The sequence below is a fragment of the Pseudonaja textilis genome, chromosome 1, assembly GCF_049901715.1.
Source record: "Pseudonaja textilis isolate UNSWEBS1 chromosome 1, rPseTex1.2, whole genome shotgun sequence".
Classification (NCBI taxonomy): domain Eukaryota; kingdom Metazoa; phylum Chordata; class Lepidosauria; order Squamata; family Elapidae; genus Pseudonaja; species Pseudonaja textilis.
In genome coordinates this window covers 274,473,539-274,493,247 of record NC_141990.1, presented here as the reverse complement: position 1 = coordinate 274,493,247, position 19,709 = coordinate 274,473,539, and the positions used below count along the sequence as shown (strand labels likewise).

Here is a 19,709-nt window from a genome sequence, read left to right as displayed (position 1 = left end):
GGGTGGGTGGAAACGAAATACAGATTTGCAGCTTTCACTCTCACAAAACTGGATTCTGCCTTTATTATTAAATTCTGGTAGCCTATGTCTAAATGATATGTATATTTAATTAGACTGTTAATTGACCGATTGTTGTTGCTGGGGGAGGGTGGGTATTGCTTTTTATTGTTTTTTTATGATCGTTTTTTTTTATCTCTATAAGCTGCCCAGACTCATGAGAGTTCATATGGGCAGCTACATACATTTTCTTAAATAAATAAATGTGCTGTGTACACACAGTTACTGAATTTGCATTTGTCTCTAACTACATTATGTTTACTGTTATTTATTGAACAGATTTCCTGTTCCTGTTCAAAAGAATATAGCAGAAAAAAGAGTTAATATCCTCAAAACAACAGATAAAATAATTATTGAATATAATAATAAAATCATTGGAATGCAGAGCAGTACTTAAAAAGCAAGAAAGAAACCATGTGGATTTCTGGATAGGTGGAGTGAAAGGTCATTTCAGGATTATCAGAGCAACAATTGCTGTGTGCTCAACATTCAACCTGATGACTTTCACAGATGGATTGGAAAGTAGGATCTTGGGTGTTGTATATAAGCTTACTTTCAGATTGTCAGTACCAATATGATGGATTGGCTCTAGACATGAATCGGTTATCTATAGAATTACAACAGAAATACATACACACAAACACGTACATAGTTGAAATTTATACACTTTTTAAAGGATAGCCTCATATACAGTGTATTACTGTAAATCAGCTGGGATGTAACCAGAATTTGTGTCACCAATGCAATTAAATTCATTAAATAAGACTACATTTGGCAAGGAGTCCAAGCTGATAAATGGCATTGATGATGCTTCCTCTTCCAACAAAAATAGCCAAGTCCAGGAACACTTGCCAGTTGCATATTTGGGCTTTTAAAAGAAATGAAATTCATCAGGTATAAATGTAAATTATTATCTGCAGAGATCTTGGCTTGATTAAGCTTCATATTATTCACCCTTCTTTTTTACATTCCTGTTTCCAGATATTCACTGAGGGGGTTCCACTGTCTCCTTCAGTTTAAAATAATGTTAGAACTGCATATCATCCAAAGCTTGATTTGATTCCAGTCTCATTTTTAGATGCCTTCAGGGGATTGACATGAACTTTAAAAAATGTGCTTTGGAATAATCACCTTCTTGAATTTATAATATTTAGACATGTCCTTTATTTTTAAATGTTTTGGGTGTTAGTGAATGTGAACTTAATATAAGGATTATCAGCACTGCAGTGCTTCGTTATTTGGACTGTTGAAAAAAACATTAAATATGGCAGATATATTCAATAAATTGTGCAGTTAAAAAAAATTATTCTCCTGAAACATCAGGCGTTATGACTTGATACTTTGCTTGTTTGAAGGAACGCACTCAATCATCAATATGGTTATGTGTAATATTAAAGGGTTCTCTTTTTCCTTCTGTGTCCTCTCTTTTGTAGATACCCCAGAAACCAGTCAGGAGTGTCACTTTTCAGGACGAAGAAGAAATTGTTCGGATAAACCCTCGTGATATTCTAATACGTCGCTATGCAGACTATCGGCATCCTGATATGTGGAAAAATGACTTGGATAGGGATGAAATAGATTCATCGCTGCACTGCCCAAAAGCTGACCATAAAAAATTGGACTATCTCTACCCATCTGGAGATGGACCTAAACTGAATTCCCTAAAAGATTCTAAGAGTTCTGTGGTACTCAAAACACAGCCTCCTTCTATCAAATTGAAAAAATCCAAAAAAAGGAAAGAGGACGGCGAACGCTCTCGCTGCATATACTGTCAAGAGAGGTTTAACCATGAAGAGAATGGCCGGGGGAAGTGCCAAGATGCTCCAGACCCGATTAGAAGATGCATATACCAAGTTAGCTGCATGCTTTGTGCCGAGAGCATGCTCTACCACTGCATGTCAGACTCTGAAGGCGATTTCTCTGACCCTTGCTCCTGTGACACAAGTGATGACAAGTTTTGCCTGCGATGGCTCGCCCTCATCACTCTGTCCTTCATTGCACCATGTATGTGCTGCTACCTCCCGCTGAGAGCGTGCCACCACTGTGGCGAAATCTGTGGATGCTGTGGAGGAAAACATAAAGCTGCAGGATGAAGCAGTCCGGTGCAGAAATGGGCTGACAAGTCTTTATTGCTGGGAAGTATCTAATTCATGGAAGCACTTGGCATGCAGAAGGGAACACCTACCCTGTAGGAAAGACCTCTTGTGGAAGATGTGTCAGAACTGTGTCATTTGACCAATGCAAGCCATGCCTAATCTCCTTTTTAAGCACGTAGGACAAGTGGCGAAGGAGTTATTGCAACCTGAAAGCCTTTCCTTCCGACTGGTCTTTGAAAGAAGTATAAACTGCAGTCCATACTTGAGCACTCTGTACATTTTGTGCTATAGGTGATGGGGTGGGGACACACATTTGAAATAATCAACTTGGCAGAACAGTTAACTAAACCTGCACTAAGGAAAGCTGATTGAAAACTAAAGGAAGTTAATGTCTTGGCAGATATGAAAAATTAAATTGATTTTCAATGCAACTAAATTACTTATAAATAGTTTTGAGAAACAGTTTTATGTACAAATAACAAATGTTTATATTTAACAAAATATACGGTACAAATTGTTAAATCTTTCTTCCACTTTCCAGTTCAGCAGTTATGGACCTTGTTTTCCAGGCACATTCCGTGATAGTATTTCTCAGTTTTAAATACTTAGTATTTTTATTCAAATAGAGAAATCAATATTTTCAGTCTTATTTCCCTTCAACTACATTTTTGTATTAATTTTCTTCTGTACATTCTGGTAATCTGAAAGCCTTTAAATATTAATTATTGTAGTCTTGAATGACCAATGTTTTGTTAAGCACAGATATAATTGTCTAATGCTCTTATGAGAACATAACATTTATTTTTATATATAAATAACTCTAATTTCAATGTAATGGCAAAATTTTACCCCTCCCTTTCTCACAGCCAGATTTTCTTTTAGGATTTTCTCCTAAAAATGTTGATGACAGATGTTTGGGAAGAGAAAATTACCACTTTGAAATTGTTTAAAATATATGTGTATAACTCTTGTTTCAACTTGGTGCCAGTTATTTCTTTATATGTTTCCATTATTTTACTTTTATTTGACCTACCACAAGTTAAACTTATGCTATATGACAAACTGTAGTCCAGGTAGGAAAAAACAAGTTAATTTCTTGTTGAATGAAAATGGATTCTATTTTGTCTTTGAGTTGTAGCATATTAATGAATATATTTAACTTAACATTTGGCTGTGTGTTCTAAATGCCATTTCTGGTAATTCCTAAATGTTATCTATCATATGGCATAATAACATAATTAAGCATAGAGGATTTTTATTAATAAAAGTTTAAAGCAGTGAACCAGTCATTCATTCAAAAAGGTTAAAGGGTGTGGAGAAGGGAGTAAAATATGTCTTTAATATGTTTTTGGATTAAAATTAAAATTTCACAATTTTTAATATCTGTCTGTCTTCAGAAAAATACACATGTTGATTTTGTTTTCTTAGGATCATGTTCCATCATACAGTTTAACTTCCACTATACAATCTACATTTGTTAAAGCCCAGACATCAAAACCAAGCAATTGTACATAACACTGCAAAATATCTTTTTAAAGGGGCATTTATATTTTATACAACTGCTTGAACTGACTACATTGTGTACATAGATCATCTTGAAGTATTATTTCACATTGAAAAGAAGAGAAATATATGGATAAGTATGGAAGTTAAGAGCTTCTTTCTAGTTTGGTACTTTTATCTAGAATAAATAACCTAAGTCAGCAAACATGATTCTTTAGCAGCAGTTGCCTTTCCTGAATTTTATATCTTTAAAAACTGCTGCATAGATGTCTTTGATGCTTCATATAGTCATTTAGTCAGCCAACTTGGTTGCCTAGGCAAACTGTTGGTTTTTTTTCCAAACAGAAAAAGGGAGAGTGAGAGAGAGAAAAAAATCCCTAATTTTTATTTCATTAATGGCATGAGAACAGCATGAATTGTGAATAGCAATGATTAAACGTTTGTTTTTTATTAAAGTGGGGCATGGCAACTAATAGCCATGAAAAGAACTTGCTGGCTGACCAAGAAAGTGCTTTGGATCTCTGTGCACACATACATATTTAGATATTTTAAGAAACAGTGAATCTATGTCTGACAAGCATTAATCAACATAATACATTGGTTCCTTTAGTGTTTCCCATGGAATATGCTTTAATCCTTCTTTCTGAATACATGCATTTCAGTGTGACAGGATCCAATCTGGATCGATCGGTCACCGGGACCAGAGGACATTAATCCTAGGAGAAGTATATTTGCCTCCATTCATTTCAGTATGTACTTAAGCACTTTGCTGGTAAACACATATCCTGTATTATTGAATAAATTATGCTCCTTCTTGGGGAAGGCATTGAAATACAAACACAATACTGTAGGATTTTATGTCCTGTCCCATCCCCACTGACATCATCTGAAGTAACAACATTGGTCCAATATATGTTTATTTTTTTAATGGAGTTGTTTGGTATTTAATGCAGGACTGAAGCAAAGTCCCCTCTTAGAATAACCGTTCTATTTTAACTTAATCTACTGACTCCTATTATTTAATGAAGTTTATTTAATAGTGTTTAGTCATACATTTTCAGTGTGCGTTTATCCACATGTTGGATGCATTTCTTGTTCATGCTTTGTCCAGAAAAGTATAATGAAAAGCTGTATTTTATAAAACATCAATTCAGATGCTTTTTAATAGATAAAGTTGCCTATTTTGATAAATCTGATATTTTTAGGCCTGGAAAAGTTCTTCCTGGTTTATTCTACATGAAAATAGCTCTGTTGCTTGGGCACCACCTGCTGGACAGACATGATTTAGAAATTGTGACGAGTCATACGGCCCTTTAAGCGTTAATTTAGTATAATCTGCCACCAGGTAGGCAGAAGTATACCAGGATCTGCTCATAAATATGCAGGAGATCAGCAAGAATTTCTGGTTTCAAAAAGTTCAACAATCGTGACAAAACTCTCTACCTGTTAAATTAGAATATTGAAAGAAAAACTGCAACAGGGTGGGAGGGAGAAAAATCATAGCTTTGTGAGTCATATAGTTTGCTGGCAAGCTCCAGCTGGTTTACTTGAAAGACCTTGGGGGTTCTAGAGAAATGAAATAGCCTAAAGTAATTTAATGTAATGTACCCACTCACAAATTAGACTGTGTGTATAGAAGATACTTTCTGGCATTTGGCTCTGCAGTGGAGATGAATTCCTCTATTTAGCATTTGCAATTTCATTCTAATTCAATGTAAATGTCATTTTTGGAAGGGTAACTTATAATAGCCAACTTATCAAGTATTAATACATTTTTAATGTTTACATGCAAATATCCATGTGCTTCAAGAAAAGTAGTTACAAACTAACCTTAAAAAGTTAAGATGGTTTTTCTCTGGAACAGTTCTCTAAGACTAAGTACATTCTTATTCCCATTTCCCCATTTCAGTGATGAAAGCTTCATCATTGGGAGCTTTCAAGAAGATAGTTGTTAAGTTCGGAGGAATGAGAGACTTAGCCAGGGCATTGCAAGCAACAAATACTTTATTATTAGAAATAAAGGGCTGATTGAGCTCACCAGCCTGGAACGGGCTCGCGACAACCAGCAGCTAACCGAACCCCGCAGCCTGCTTATATAGCCGGCTGCTGGGGTGGTCAGCCAATGGGGAGGCAGTAACGCCCCCCACAACTTGAGCGGACCTGAGTGGGGACTGTGGAGAGTCCCAGGGACATAACACCCCTTCCCCCCAGATGTGAACATGAGTAATCGTTCAAATAAGCCGGAGGTCTGTGCTGGCGCTCTGAGCGTTGTAGCTCGGGTGCGTTGACCACTGGCCCGGAGCCCGAGGGAGATGGTTGAACTGATGAGGAAACACAGGCATGCTCAGCGGACTGCATTGGTACAGGGGTAGAACAGCCAACTGGCAACGGTGTGTCCTCGTACGTTGGTTCGGGCGACATACCCTCTGCATGGTCTCTGTCTGGCTCCTCGCTCAGTGGCTCACGTGGAGGTGGTGGAGTATCTCCCGGGCTGAAGTTGAAGGGAGTCTGGCTTGGTGCCTGTGTGTTGGGTTGTGCCCATGGTTCTGCGCAGGGCGTAGTGACTAGGCGCTTACGAAGCTGGTCCAGGTGTCTCCTCCAGATGCGACCGTCATTTAACTGGACTTTGTATGACCTGGGACCGGTGATGGCAATGACCACTCCAGGGATCCACAGCGGGTCTCCCGCATAGTTCCTCGCGAAGATGCTCTCCTGCAAAACAAAACCTCTGCTCCCCGCTGAAGAAGCGAGGGGTGAGTCAGGGCAGTAATTAGGGTGAAGTCTATCTAACACGGTTCTTAGGCGTCTACCCATCAGTAGTTCGGCCGGGATTTATTAGTGACTGTGCACGGGTTGCGTGTTGACCCAGCAAGAAACGGGATAGTCTGTGGTGCCAGTCTTCATTGCCGAATCTGGCCAATGCTTCCTTCGTGGTTCTAACGGCTCTCTCTGCCAACCCGTTGCTGGCGGGGTGAAAGGGATCCGTGAAGATGTGACGGATGCCCAGATTTGCGGCAAAACGGCTGAACTCTGTTGAGGCAAACTGGGGGCCGTTGTCAGAAACTATGGAGTCTGGAAGCCCGTGGGTCACGAACAGGCGGGTCAATACCTTGGTGACGGCTTGAGTGGTGGTGGTGGATAGTTGGGCCACATCAATCCACTTAGAGTATGAGTCAACCACCACCAAGAACATTCTGCCGTGAACTGGACCCGCTAGGTCAATGTGCAGTCTGGACCAGGGTGCGTTGGCGCTTTCCCACTTTGTGGGGGTGGTGATTGGAGGGGATGGTCTAGACTCCTGGCAGGGTTGACATGAGCTTACCCATTTGCTGATGTCGTCGTCGAGGCCAGGCCACCACACGTAGCTGCGTGCCAACGCCTTCATCCTGACAATGCCACGGTGGCCCTCGTGTAGTGCTTCCAAGACTCGGGTGCGCAGTTGGGCCGGGATGACCACTCTGGTGCCCCACAGCAAACAGCCCTGCAAACTAGATAATTCTTGTTGGCGTATTTTAAAGGATGTGAATTCGTTAGAAATACTCGTGCCCGGCCACCCCCTCCTCACCCAGTCCAGTACCTGGGCAACCGTTTTGTCCTTTTTGGATTTAGTGGCGATATCGAGGGCAGTGACAGGAAGGTCGAGCTGGGTGACCTCAAAGATAGCGTGGACCGGGGCCGGGTCTTCAGCTGGAGCAGGCAGGGGGCAGCGGCTGAGAGCGTCTGCGTGGCTTAAGGTTTTTCCTGGGCGGTGTGTGAGTTTATACGAATAGGCTGCCAAGAATAGGGTCCACCTCATCATTCTTGGGGACAACACTTGTGGGGTTTGTTTGTCGCCGGCCAGGAGACCCAGGAGAGGCTTATGATCCGTGACTAGTTCGAAAGAGTGGCCGAACAGGAATTCGTGAAATTTCTTAACTGCTGCTACGGCAGCTAAAGCCTCCTTGTCTATCTGGCTATAGTTTCGCTCTGTTGACGAGAGGGTTCTAGAAAAGAAGGCGATTGGTGCCTCGGAGCCATTTGGTAGTCTGTGGCTTAAAACAGCTCCAATCCCGAAAGGAGATGCGTCAGCTGCCAACACTAGTGGAAGATGGGGGTCAAACTGAATAAGTACTGCGTTAGAAGTGAGTAACGATTTGACTGCGTGAAAAGCAGTGTCTTCCTTGTGACCCCAGTGCCAAGGAGAGTTTTTATCTAAGAGCCTGTGGAGAGGCTCAGCTACTGAAGCTTTATGGGGCAGGAATGATGCGTAAAAGTTCAATAACCCCAAGAAGGCTTGTAACTCTGCTTTGGTTGTTGGTGTGGGTGCTTCATGGATTGCCTTAACCTTGGACTCCAGGGGGTGAATACCTGAGGCGTCAGTTTTATAGCCCAGAAAGTCCACCTGTCTAGTGGCAATGGCACATTTCTCCCTTTTTAATTTGAGCCCATGCTGTCTGAACCTGTCTAACACTGCTCTGACTCTCTGGAAGAGTTGGGGTCTGTCCCTGGCGAGACCAATATATCATCGAAGTAGGGTACTACGCCAGGGAGACCCTGGAGTATGCGCTCCATGAGGGATTGGAAAATGCCGGGGCAACGCTTACGCCAAATTGGAGACGCTTGCAGCGGAAGGCACCCCTGTGGGTGACGATGGTTTGCAGTTCGGCTGTTTGATTGTCAACAGGGAACTGCTGATACGCTTGAGACATGTCCAACTTGGCGAAAATGTTGCCGGGTTCAAAAGTGTGCAATAGATGTTGTATGACAGGGACTGGGTAAGCGCTAACTTGTAAAAATTTGTTGATTGTGGTTTTATAGTCCGAGCAAATTCTCAGACTGCCATCCTTCTTAAGTGGGGTGACGATTGGCGTCTCCCACTTGGCGAAGTCTGTTGGTTCAATGACGCCTTGCTTCAATAACTTCTCTAGCTCCGCATCCAGTTTAGGCCGGATGGCGAATGGGACTCTGCGGGGTTTTAGTCTAATTGGAACTGCCTGGGGGTCTACTGTGAATGAGATGGGGGTACCTTTATAGCATCCCAGCTCATTGCTGAATACGTCTGAGTAGTCAGCGAATAAGGAGTCAGTGTCAGAGGTGGAGACAGCATGGACTCCTGTTAACCCTAGGCCAAGATGGGGAAACCAATCAAGCCCCAATAGAGAGGGGAGGTTGCCGCTAACTACCACTAGAGGCAGGTAACCTTTGAAAGCTTTAAAATTAACATGGAACTTGCCTTTGCCAAGTACCGGAATGTCCTTCCCCTGGTAGTCCCTCAAGGAGAGCTGGCACTTCTGGAGTTGGTTCCTGGATAGCTTGGGCTGCAGCTTCTTGAGGGTGTTCCACGAAATAATTGAGAGCGCTGACCCCGTGTCAACCTCCATAAGGCATGGTTTACCTTCTAATAGGACAGAGAGCGAGATTTTACTAATGGCATTGCAGGTATGTTTAGCAAAATGGCGAGTGCGACAGTTTAGTACTTGCCTTTGTGGACCCGATCGTGAAAAGGAGGAGGGGCCCCCGTGCGTGGGACAGCGAGCAGCTTGGCAGACTCTGGCTATGTGCCCCTTTTTGAGGCAATTGTTGCAGGTGGCTCCCTTGAACTTGCAGGTGGCCCTCGGATGAGATCCGCCACAGGACAGGCACAGGGTGATGTGCTTAGGCGGATGGCTGCTTTCTTGCCTGGCTCCTACCTGTGGTTGTCTGGTCTGAGCAAGGCGGTGGATGTCAGCCTGGTCGCTGGACTCCTCTGTGTTGACCACCTCTTCTGAATGGATGGTGGCAGTGGGTTGTTTGTGCACGGGGCCTTGGATTTCCGTGGCTGATTGGGTAGCCAACTCTGATGCCAAGGCTTCCTCGACGGCTTGGGCGAGGTTGAGGTCCTTCTTGGCCAATAGACGTCTTTGGAGATGGAGGTCTTTGACCCCGCATACGAGCTGGTCGAGGAGCATGTCATCAAGGTAGCTCCCGAACCCGCAATGGAGTGCTGCAGTCCTCAAGGCAGCCATGTATTGGTTGATAGACTCTTTTTCAGTCTGCTTCCTCATGCGGAAGGTGAACCTCCTGGCAATCTGTGAGGGTCTAGGAGAATAATGGTTAGTGAGGATTTCTAATAGTTCAGTCCAGGGGACATTTCTTAACTCACGTGGAGCTACCAGGGCTGTGGCAGTGTCGAAGACGATGGCCCCGCAATAGCTCAGAAAAAATGATTTCTTCCGGTGCTCCCCTGCATCAGCCAGCCCTATGGCATCGATGTAATGATTAAAACGATTCTTATATGACTCCCACTTTTCCTCATCTGGTTTGAACGATGGGAAGGCTGGGTGGGAGTTCATGATGAAATCCTCGTTAGATGACCTGTTGAGAAAATCTCTCTGGGTAGCAGCAGGAAAGGTTTTTTGTGCCAGCAAAAGGCTAGTGACTTCAGCTCTGGAGAGGTGTTTTTACAACTCTCAATTCTCTCTCTGGGACTACTGGTGTTTTGGCTGCAACGGCTGTTGGCAGCGTTTTTTTGAATTTCGCGCCTGACTTCAGCTTACAGCACCGCGCTGTTACTAGACGGGAAATTCAACTGACAGCCGTTTGAATTTCGCGCCTTTTAGAATGAGCGGCTGCGGCTCGCAGCGCTACACTTCCTTCTGTAGCAGGCTAGCAAAACGGCTACAGGCGTTTCTCTCACTTTCATTAGTTCGCTGACCGCTTTCTCTCTGGCTGCGGCTCAGCGTTCGCTGCAGGCTAGTAAAACGGCTACAGCGTTTTTCTCACTTTCCCTAGTTCGCTTTCGTTGCCGGCTGATCGCTTTCTCTCTCTAGCTGGGATCAGCGGCTAGTGACTCAGCGGTTGCGTTATGCCTCTGGAAAGAATCCCATCCTCGTCGCCAGTGTTAAGTTCGGAGGAATGAGAGACTTAGCCAGGGCATTGCAAGCAACAAATACTTTATTATTAGAAATAAAGGGCTGATTGAGCTCGCCAGCCTGGAACGGGCTCGCAACAACCAGCGGCTAACCGAACCCCGCAGCCTGCTTATATAGCCGGCTGCTGGGGTGGTCAGCCAATGGGGAGGCAGTAACGCCCCCCACAACTTGAGCGGACCTGAGTGGGGACTGTGGAGAGTCCCAGGGACATAACAATAGTGGATTGCCATTGTCAGAAATGGTGTAGAGTCTCCTGCTTGTGGGGGGTGGACTAGATGACCTAACAAAATACCTTCCAACTCTGTTAATCTGTAATCCCCAAAAATCAGATCTGTGTGAATGGAGAAGAGTTTGGGAAGAAACTAGGAAGCCTGCATGATTTCTTGGTGAATGTCCCCAAATAATAGCTATGAATACCCACACTCTTTCATATCATTTAAAAAATAAGTAGCTCAAACATTATTTTCTTAGCAGGGGATCACAGAAAACTTGTCCTATTTCTCCTTTAAAGCCAAGGATGAATTTTCATACACATCAAATCTATAAAGATTTAATGTTTGAATCAATGTTTCTTCAAAGTTGGCAGCTGGAATATAAGGTAAAAACAACTGACAAACATCAATCCAGTGTCTGCAAAGGTTATGCTTGCAAATCCTACATATTTGGAGAAGGTTGAACTCTGAGAAAGCTAACATTAAGTCACAAGGGTAGAACCATTCCTAACCAGCTTGGTTCCTGAATCATCATCCACAGCAATTTCAGAAGATGCATATTCATTGAGATAGTTTACATTTTTTGCTCCTTGTAAGTTTTTGTACTCCTATTTTGCCTCTGCAGAAGAAAATTTTAACACTCATTTCAATAGCACATAATGTGTCTATTAATTTATTCTACAAATTTCACTTAAGTATTGCGATTACAAGTGGATGGTTAAAATGTCCATATGCATTTTAGTGCAGTGATTAAATGCCACTTAAATAGCATTAAACAATATTTTGCCCAAAGATGCTTAATTTCAACAGTTGTTATTAGCTATGAAAATAGAAAAAGATCTAGTGGAAGAATTTTATATTGGGATCTGCAATATAACATATATATAAAGTTTCCCCCTTTTATTTGTGGATTTTATTTTGGTTATTTTGCCATTTGTTTTCACTTCGCAGAAAGTGCCTCACTTGAAGATTATTTCCATTTAAAAATTGCTATATATTTATACTAAGTAATATAGATTTAGTTTCAATTTCATGCCATAGATGTATTTATGTATAAAAAATATAACTGACTACCCTTGAGTATATAATGTAAATATTGAGTTTTAACTGTTTTGTTACTACAGTACACCTGTTGGAAGTTGACATACCGGGTAATAAGATAAAAGTTAAATATTTTCTGCAATTATCTGAATAAAACTATCAGGACATTAAACAGTGAAGTCATGATTATTGCATTTAATTTGGGGAACTATCCTGAGTAGGATATCAGGAAAGCACTACAGAAAATTGTTAGCATTATGTAGCATTTCTATCAAATTGGCAAGATGAGTCTGTTACCTACTGCAAGGCTTTGTATGTTGCTTGTAAAACAAGTGCTCTACAAGCTTATGTAGCAGGAACACACAATGCTATAACTCATAAATCCAAACCATGATGAAAATCTGAAGCCATCATACAAAGGCAATTCTATAAAGCCAAGCAGACAAAGTAGGTTTTTTTTTAAGCTAAAGCCAGCCAATGACAAAACAAATTTGAAACTCCTGGATGACATAGCACATGTAGAGGGGCTTTGAAAATGACTACTGTAGCCTAGTAGATGAAATGAATAAATTCCATTCCACTGATACTGAAGTTCAATGCATAAAAAGCACTATAACTCAAAGCTGATAACCTCAGAAACTCTTGGAAACGAATAGGAAACTAGAGAGAATACACATCTTCAAACTTCTATCTTGAGTTGTTAGAGTTGTTTCAAAATAGACATGAAAGAGGGAAGAGGACCCAATGTAGAAGAAATCAGATTTATCTCAGAATGTAAAGGCGATCAGTTTATGTAATATGAAATATGGAAGAAGTTTGTCCATCTTTTAAAGGACAGATGTCAACACCTTTGAAACATGAAGTGAAGCACTGCTGAATAAAATTACCCTTGCCTGCAGCAAAAGGATATCAGAAAGTTCATCAGATGTTCCTTGGTAGCATACTCCAAAAGGTAGAAGAACCACCAAGAAACCTTCAATTCATTTCATCAACCATACCTCTGATGGTAGACAAAAGGAGAACGATCTTAAAGCCCAGATAAGCCTGGAAGAGAGAAGAGGATAAATGTTTGTTATATGTTCTTACACATTCCGACCTTTGCGCTGATCATGGTGATGCTTCTCAAAGACTACAATGAAATATTTTTTGTTCTCTGCAGAATACTACTTTGTCAAAAACCCTATTGATTTAGAGCTCTGCTGTGTTCAACTGGACTTGCATATCAAGAGACAGAATTGTGCAAAAGTGTTTTTCAGTTCTTTTAATTTATTCCCAATAAAAGAATGGATGCAAGGCAAAAGGCCCAAGGAAGAGATGTCTTTTCTGTGGATGAGCCACAGGAAAAATGGAAAGAGAACAGCATGAAGTTCAAGTGGTTTTTTTTAATGGGGTCTGTGTGTTAATTGGGTCAGTCTTTTCAAAGCCACAGAGGCCATGCTTATCGGGAGCCCTTGCCAAATATTCAGCTTTCAGTTAATGTTTAAAAGCATAAAAAGCATGTGCTAGCAAACACCTGCAGCCTTTTTATTTATTTATTAAACCTGCCTTTCTGCTGATGAAAGTATTGTGTGTCTCAAGCATACAAAACATAGTTTTTGGAAATTATATGTGTCTCAAGCATTTACAACTCATATTAATGTATGAAAATCAATGTAATTAATGATGAAATGCACATGCCCTGGAAATGTAAATTTATTTGAAAAGTAATTAAAAGTACTGGGGAGCAGCTGGCCTTTTTAAATCTCAAGACAGCCTAGCCTTCAAGGGAATCACCTGACCCTTGAAGGCCAATCAAAGAAAAGAAAAAAGGGTTTGTCAAGTTTGGGGTGGGAAGAGCTTTGGAGTACTGTTGATGAGAAAGTTGGCTAGAATCCTGGATGAGAACGTGGCCTCAGGTAAGGTGAAATGATTCAGCTGTAAATACAAGAGCACACCCAAAATTAGGAAAGCTGAGTCAGGATCTATTTCTATTCAAAGAACAATCTCTATTCCTCAAAGAAAGAATGCTTGATGCTCACCACGGTTTTATATCTCATTTCACAAAGCATCCTCCACAGATGTTGAATAGTCAAGACATTGTTGATGACAAAAACTTTGTCAAGGACCTTGGAGTACTCATCTCAAATGATCTAAGTGCTAGAGCCCACTGTAACTACATAGTCAAAAAGGCATTAAGAGTTGTTAACCTAATCCTACATAGCTTTTTCTCTGGTAATATCACACTACTAACTAGAGCATATAAAACATTTGCTAGACCAATACTCAAATACAGCTCATCAGTCTGGAACCCGCATTACATATCTGATATTAATACAATTGAGAAAGTCCAGAAATATTTTACGAGAAGAATCCTCCACTCCTCTACTCGTAGCAAAATACCTTATGCGACCAGACTTGAAATTTTAGACCTAGACAACCTAGAACTAAGCCGCCTTCGGTTCGATCTAAGTATAGTATATAAAATTATATATTGCAATGTCCTACCTATCAATGAATACTTCAGCTTCAACCAAAACAATACAAGAGAACTAAATAGATACAAACTAAAGATAAATCGCACCAAACTTGATTGCAGGAAATACGACTTTAGCAACAGAGTAATCAATGTCTGGAATACTCTACCTGACACTGTGGTTTCTTCCCCAAACCCCAAAATCTTCAACATTAGACTGCCTACTATTGACCTCACCCATTTCCTAAGAGGTCTGTAGGGGGCATGCATAAGCACACCAAAACATGCCTACTGTCCCTGTCCTATTGTTTCTTTTTTTCTTATTCGTATCCATTTCATATATTTATAACCCTGTTTATACTTATACCATTTACTAATAATTGTTTGACAAAATAAATAAATAAATAAATGTTCATTTTGGAGATGCTCAATGGAATAAGTGAACCTTCTTAAAGATGGCCCAGACTCCAGAATTGAGTACCCAAACTGATGGTTAACTTGTCCTAATTCTGTTCTATACTCTGCATCAAAGAAGAGGTAACACTGTTAGCATATTGTGTTGCTATAACAACACAAAATGACACCATTGGCTGTAGCCAGAAAACAAAAACTTTATTCATACACTGCCATGTATTAACTGGTGTAATTTTGCATGTTTCATATTTATCAATCTACTTATTAATCAAATTTCTAAAGATGTCTATGGTGGCACACAATTAGATTAAAATATAAAAACATACATCTTGAAATCTGCTTTAAAAAATAAATAGCATTGTGTGTGTGTGTACACACATATAAAAAGCCCCAGGTGAAGAGAAGATACTGAACTAAAATAACTGGAGACAATCTCTCAGACATCCCAGTTCCATGCCCTGAAGGATTTTTCAGATTAAATCCAACAATTTGAATTTAATCCAGAATAAACTGGCAACCAATGCAGCTCATAGAAGAGAGGTGTAACTTGCGTTGTTCTAGGAGCACAACATAACTGGCCCTGCTACTTCATCCCATACCAGCTGAAATGTCAGGGTTCTAAGTAGCAAACAAAACTCCAAGGCAGGTAGATTACCCAAAGAATAGTTTTATTGGATATATCATATTGGCACAGATCTGGTGAAAACCAATTCTGAAAGTTCCCATGGTTTTCACCTAATTAAAAGTAGAAGTGCTTCCCTTTCACCAAACTGTCACATGATCCAATCAAGGTGCCGTCTGGTTGCCAGGTAACATCACTCCTCCCCTCTCTGACCAGGTGTGAGAATGTCCTTGGTTCCCAAAAGAAAGTATTTTGTTTTGGTTACAAAACCCAGCTATCTGTATTACCCCTCCCTATCCCTCAGCTGTAATGTGGCAACACTGAAGCGACAAAATGGCTTCAATCAGGTCAGCTTCAGGGTTGACATGAAGCTTCCAGATACTGTTGAAGGGCAGTCCCATGTACTGTGTATTGCTGTAGTCCAATCTGGAGATCACTAAGGTATGAGTTAGTATGGGCCTGCTGATCCAGGAAAGGGGGCCACTTGTGCATAAGATGGAGCTATGAAAAGATCCTCTTAGCAACAATTGCCACCTGCTCATCAAACACGAGTTGTGAGTCTAGGGGGATCTCTAGATTGCATACTGGATCTGTTTGCAGCAGTGTAATCCCATCAAACACCAAAGATGCATTATCCTAGAACCAGTGAGCCTCAAAATCCAGACCCACTCAGTCTTGCCAGGTTTTAATTGAATCCTGTTCCCCATCCAGATTCTCACAACCTCCAACCATTGTGAAAAGACATACATGGCATTCGGCTGCAAACAATTTAAAGACCATTATTTTTACAAGTGCATACAAATATTGTTTCTCCCATATAAATTATGCACATTCTGAATCAGCAATGACTCGTATTCATATAATTAATTCAAAGGTTATAATGGCAAAACCAATTAATGTTGCCAGTAATGTTCATTTTATTTGAATATTTCTGATGCATATTCGTTGTCAGCAATGACAGGAATGGATTGATTTGATGGATACTTTTCCTATCTTTTAGCATGTATATTGGTATTTCCTAGTCACCACGTGGAAATAAATACAGCAAATACTGTAAAATGCTTGCCCCCCCCCCGCCCCCAAATTTAACGAATAGATGGTTTTTCCAGTCCTAATTCTAATTCTTAGGTAAATTTAAAGTTAACATTTTGACCTACTAAGTTTTGAAAACTCATTAACGGTAAATTGTTTTTTTCCCTTCTCCCTTGTGCTCATAGTCTTTTTGTTTGTTCTAAAGAGGGGAAATGCTTTTGTATATTTTGAGATCAATTAACTGCATTAGCAGTAACCTGCAGCCTGAGGGTAATGGGAAATATGACAGCATGAGATACGACAGTTTGGTTCCCCTGCCAACAGCAAAAATGCCTGACTAAGACTGCATGGTGGAATAGTGCTCATCAATGAATCATTTGCCACGTAAGTCCAATGTTTTTTTTTTCCATAATGACCACAGACATGTGCTTGCTGTCAATTAATCCAAGCTTTTATTCTTCAACCAAGGCTATATTTCTACTCTTACCTATAGAACTTATTTTATTTGGGGATGAGGAATTCCTAATAGTGTTTCAAATGAAACATATTTTTGTTGAAATGGGTGGCCTGATTACTTGGACAATCAAAAGACAAATCTGGAACCAGTCTTCCTCAACTTGAGGTCTTCCATATATGTTGGGATTCAGTTCCCATGATTCTCATCTACTGAGCCTTGTTATCTGGAAATATGGGGACTACAACTGAGGGGTTGTCAGATCAGAGAAGGCTGCCTATCAGTTTTGATGAGGGTGAACATTTAGTACAAAATGTCCTCCTTTTTGCACAAAATCTGGTCACATGACAATTGGCTTCCTAGAAATCTTCGGTGATAATTTGGAGCACTTCTTGAAGCTGTAACCTCAGAATTTAGAGAAACTTTTAATGGATCCTTTTTATTTAGGAATCAGTTATTAGCCAGGAATAGACTAATAGGTAAGTTTCCAGATCTTTTAGATTACTATGACAATCTGTTTTCCAACAAAGACTATGCTGCATTTAGTTACTGTTGGTTCGACTAGTTGGCCCACCTAATTCAATAGTGGCTGCATTTACTGACAATAGTATTGGCAGTAGATATTCAGATAGAAATAATTTCATGTCTTATTTTGATATGCCAGGCATTTACATTTAATGTAAAACAAGTGTTATAATGTTAAGATCCCTTCTCTGGTTTTTTTCATAAGTTTATTAAAGTCCCAAGGAAAATTTAGACCAGGAAGGCAAAAAAAATTAAAAACTCCTCAGAAACCATCTCAATAATACTGTGTGGAAAACAGTATGGGGGCATTTTTATTATATCTAGAAAGTCTTCTAAGATAGTGACTATCATCCTATACTATATAATATACTCACTGGTGATAATGTAGAGCACAGATGGACCATTTGTGATCATAAACAGGTGTTCCAGTGATTGCCCTAATTAAATCATGAACCTTGAGCCAAGCTTCAAAAAAATTCAAAAGATTTATTAGGAGCAACATTTTGGCATTAACCTAAATGAAGTCACCTCTGGCATACGTAATTTACAGTCACTTGTGATCCAATTTCCCCCCCTCCCCCGTGTGTATCATAAATCAGATTCTCCAATGAAGCACGTTCATGGGCTGGTGTCATCAGTCACGTTCTCCTATGAAGGATTTTCGGCAGGCAGAATATCAGGTAGCCTAGCTACAATCTTTGTAAGGGTAGAATGTACTTCTGGTTTCAAACTGGTTTCAGCTCGCCTCCCTTTGTTTATGGCAACTCAAAAACAGGCATAGGAATGCTTTACGAGTTGACGCTTTGTCTCACAAACTTATAACAGTTTGTTTAGTAACCTTTCAAAGTTACAACGGCACTGAAAAAAAGTGACATGACCATTTTTCACACTTATGAACATTACAGCGTCCTTATGATCATATGATCAAAATTCAGATGCTTGGCAGCTGATTCATATTTATAACAAGGCAGTGTCCTGGGGTCATGTGATCACTTTTTGCAATCTTCTGACAAGCAAAGCCAATGGGAAAGCCAATCGCTTACAAGATAATAGGTATAAGTATAAACATAGTTATGAATACATGAAATGGATACATATAAGAAAAATAAAAAGAAACAATAGGACAGAGACAGTAGGCACGTTGGTATGCTTATGCACGCCCCCTACAGACCTCTTAGGAAAGGGGTGAGGTCAATAATAGACAGTCTAAGGTTAAAGTTTTGGGGGTTTGGGGAAGAAACCACAGAGTCAGGTAGAGTATTCCAGACTTGACCACTCTGTTGCTGAAGTCGTATTTCCTGCAATCAAGTTTGGTGCGGTTTACCTTGAGTTTGTATCTATTGTACGCTCTTGTATGGTTATGGTTGAACCTGAAGTATTCATTGACAGGTAGGACATTGCAATATATAATTTTATGTACTATAGTTAGATCGGATCGAAGGCGGCATAGTTCTAGGTTTTCTAGGTCGAGAATTTCAAGTCTAGTGGCATAAGGTATTCTGCAACGAATAGAGGAGTGAGAACTCTTCTCGTGAAATATTTCTGGATTTTCTCAACTGTGTTAATATCAGATACGTAATGTGGATTCCAGATTGATGAGCTGTATTCGAGCATTGGTCTAGCAAATGTTTTATATGCTCTAGTTAGTAGTGTGATATTACCAGAGAAAAAGCTATGTAGGATTAGATTAACAACTCTTAATGCCTTTTTGGCTATGTAGTTACAGTGGGCTCTAGCACTTAGATCATTTGAGATGAGTACTCCAAGGTCCTTGACAGAGTTTGGATCATGAACAAGGTTTGACTATTGAGCTTGTATTTTATTTCCTGATTTATTTATTTTTGCCAATATGTAAGACAGAGCATTTATTTGTTGAGAAATAACGATGTTATTAACTTAACTGCAGTGATTCACTTAACAAATATGGCAAGAAATCTACAATAAGGCAAAGTCACCTAACTGAAGAAGCATCTTGGATGAGAAGCAAAACATCTTCAAAGAAAAAACGGAAAGTCCATTTGCCTCTTGAAAAGCACCTTTGGGATATTTTGTTCTTAGCCATGTGATGGGACAGTTTTCGAGGCCTCAGACAAAGAAGATAATTGAACAATTTATATTATTTTCTTGCATACTCTGTGAACTATGAGGGAGGGCTTTCCTCACCCTCTTTGTCTCACTGTAACATTTGGACTGAGTTGCCTCTTACTCCTTTGGAATGTACACCCTCCCTCCTGAAAATCCACCTCCTTATTACATTCCATCACAGTCATTGAACAATTGGTGGTTAAACAAGATTTGCTTGTATTTATTTTGTTGGTCATTACTAGAAGATAGCTCTGGGGAATATTACTGTGCATAATCCTTCACATTTGAAGGGAAAAAAGGATTTCAAAATGCCTAGGATCATGCAA

The 19,709-nt window shown here is 40.3% G+C and overlaps 1 protein-coding gene across 1 annotated transcript in view; it reads left to right on the top strand.

Annotated features, from left to right (window-relative positions):
* The window catches only part of SPRED1 (sprouty related EVH1 domain containing 1), an 80,288-nt gene extending 76,755 nt beyond the window's left edge, over positions 1–3,533 (top strand). The window contains exon 6 of the mRNA XM_026710479.2: positions 1,491–3,533. Within this exon, the coding sequence (XP_026566264.1) occupies positions 1,491–2,150 (660 nt within the window). The 3' untranslated portion in view covers positions 2,151–3,533. The remainder of the gene's footprint in view (positions 1–1,490) is intronic.
* Positions 3,534–19,709: the final 16,176 nt, after the last annotated feature.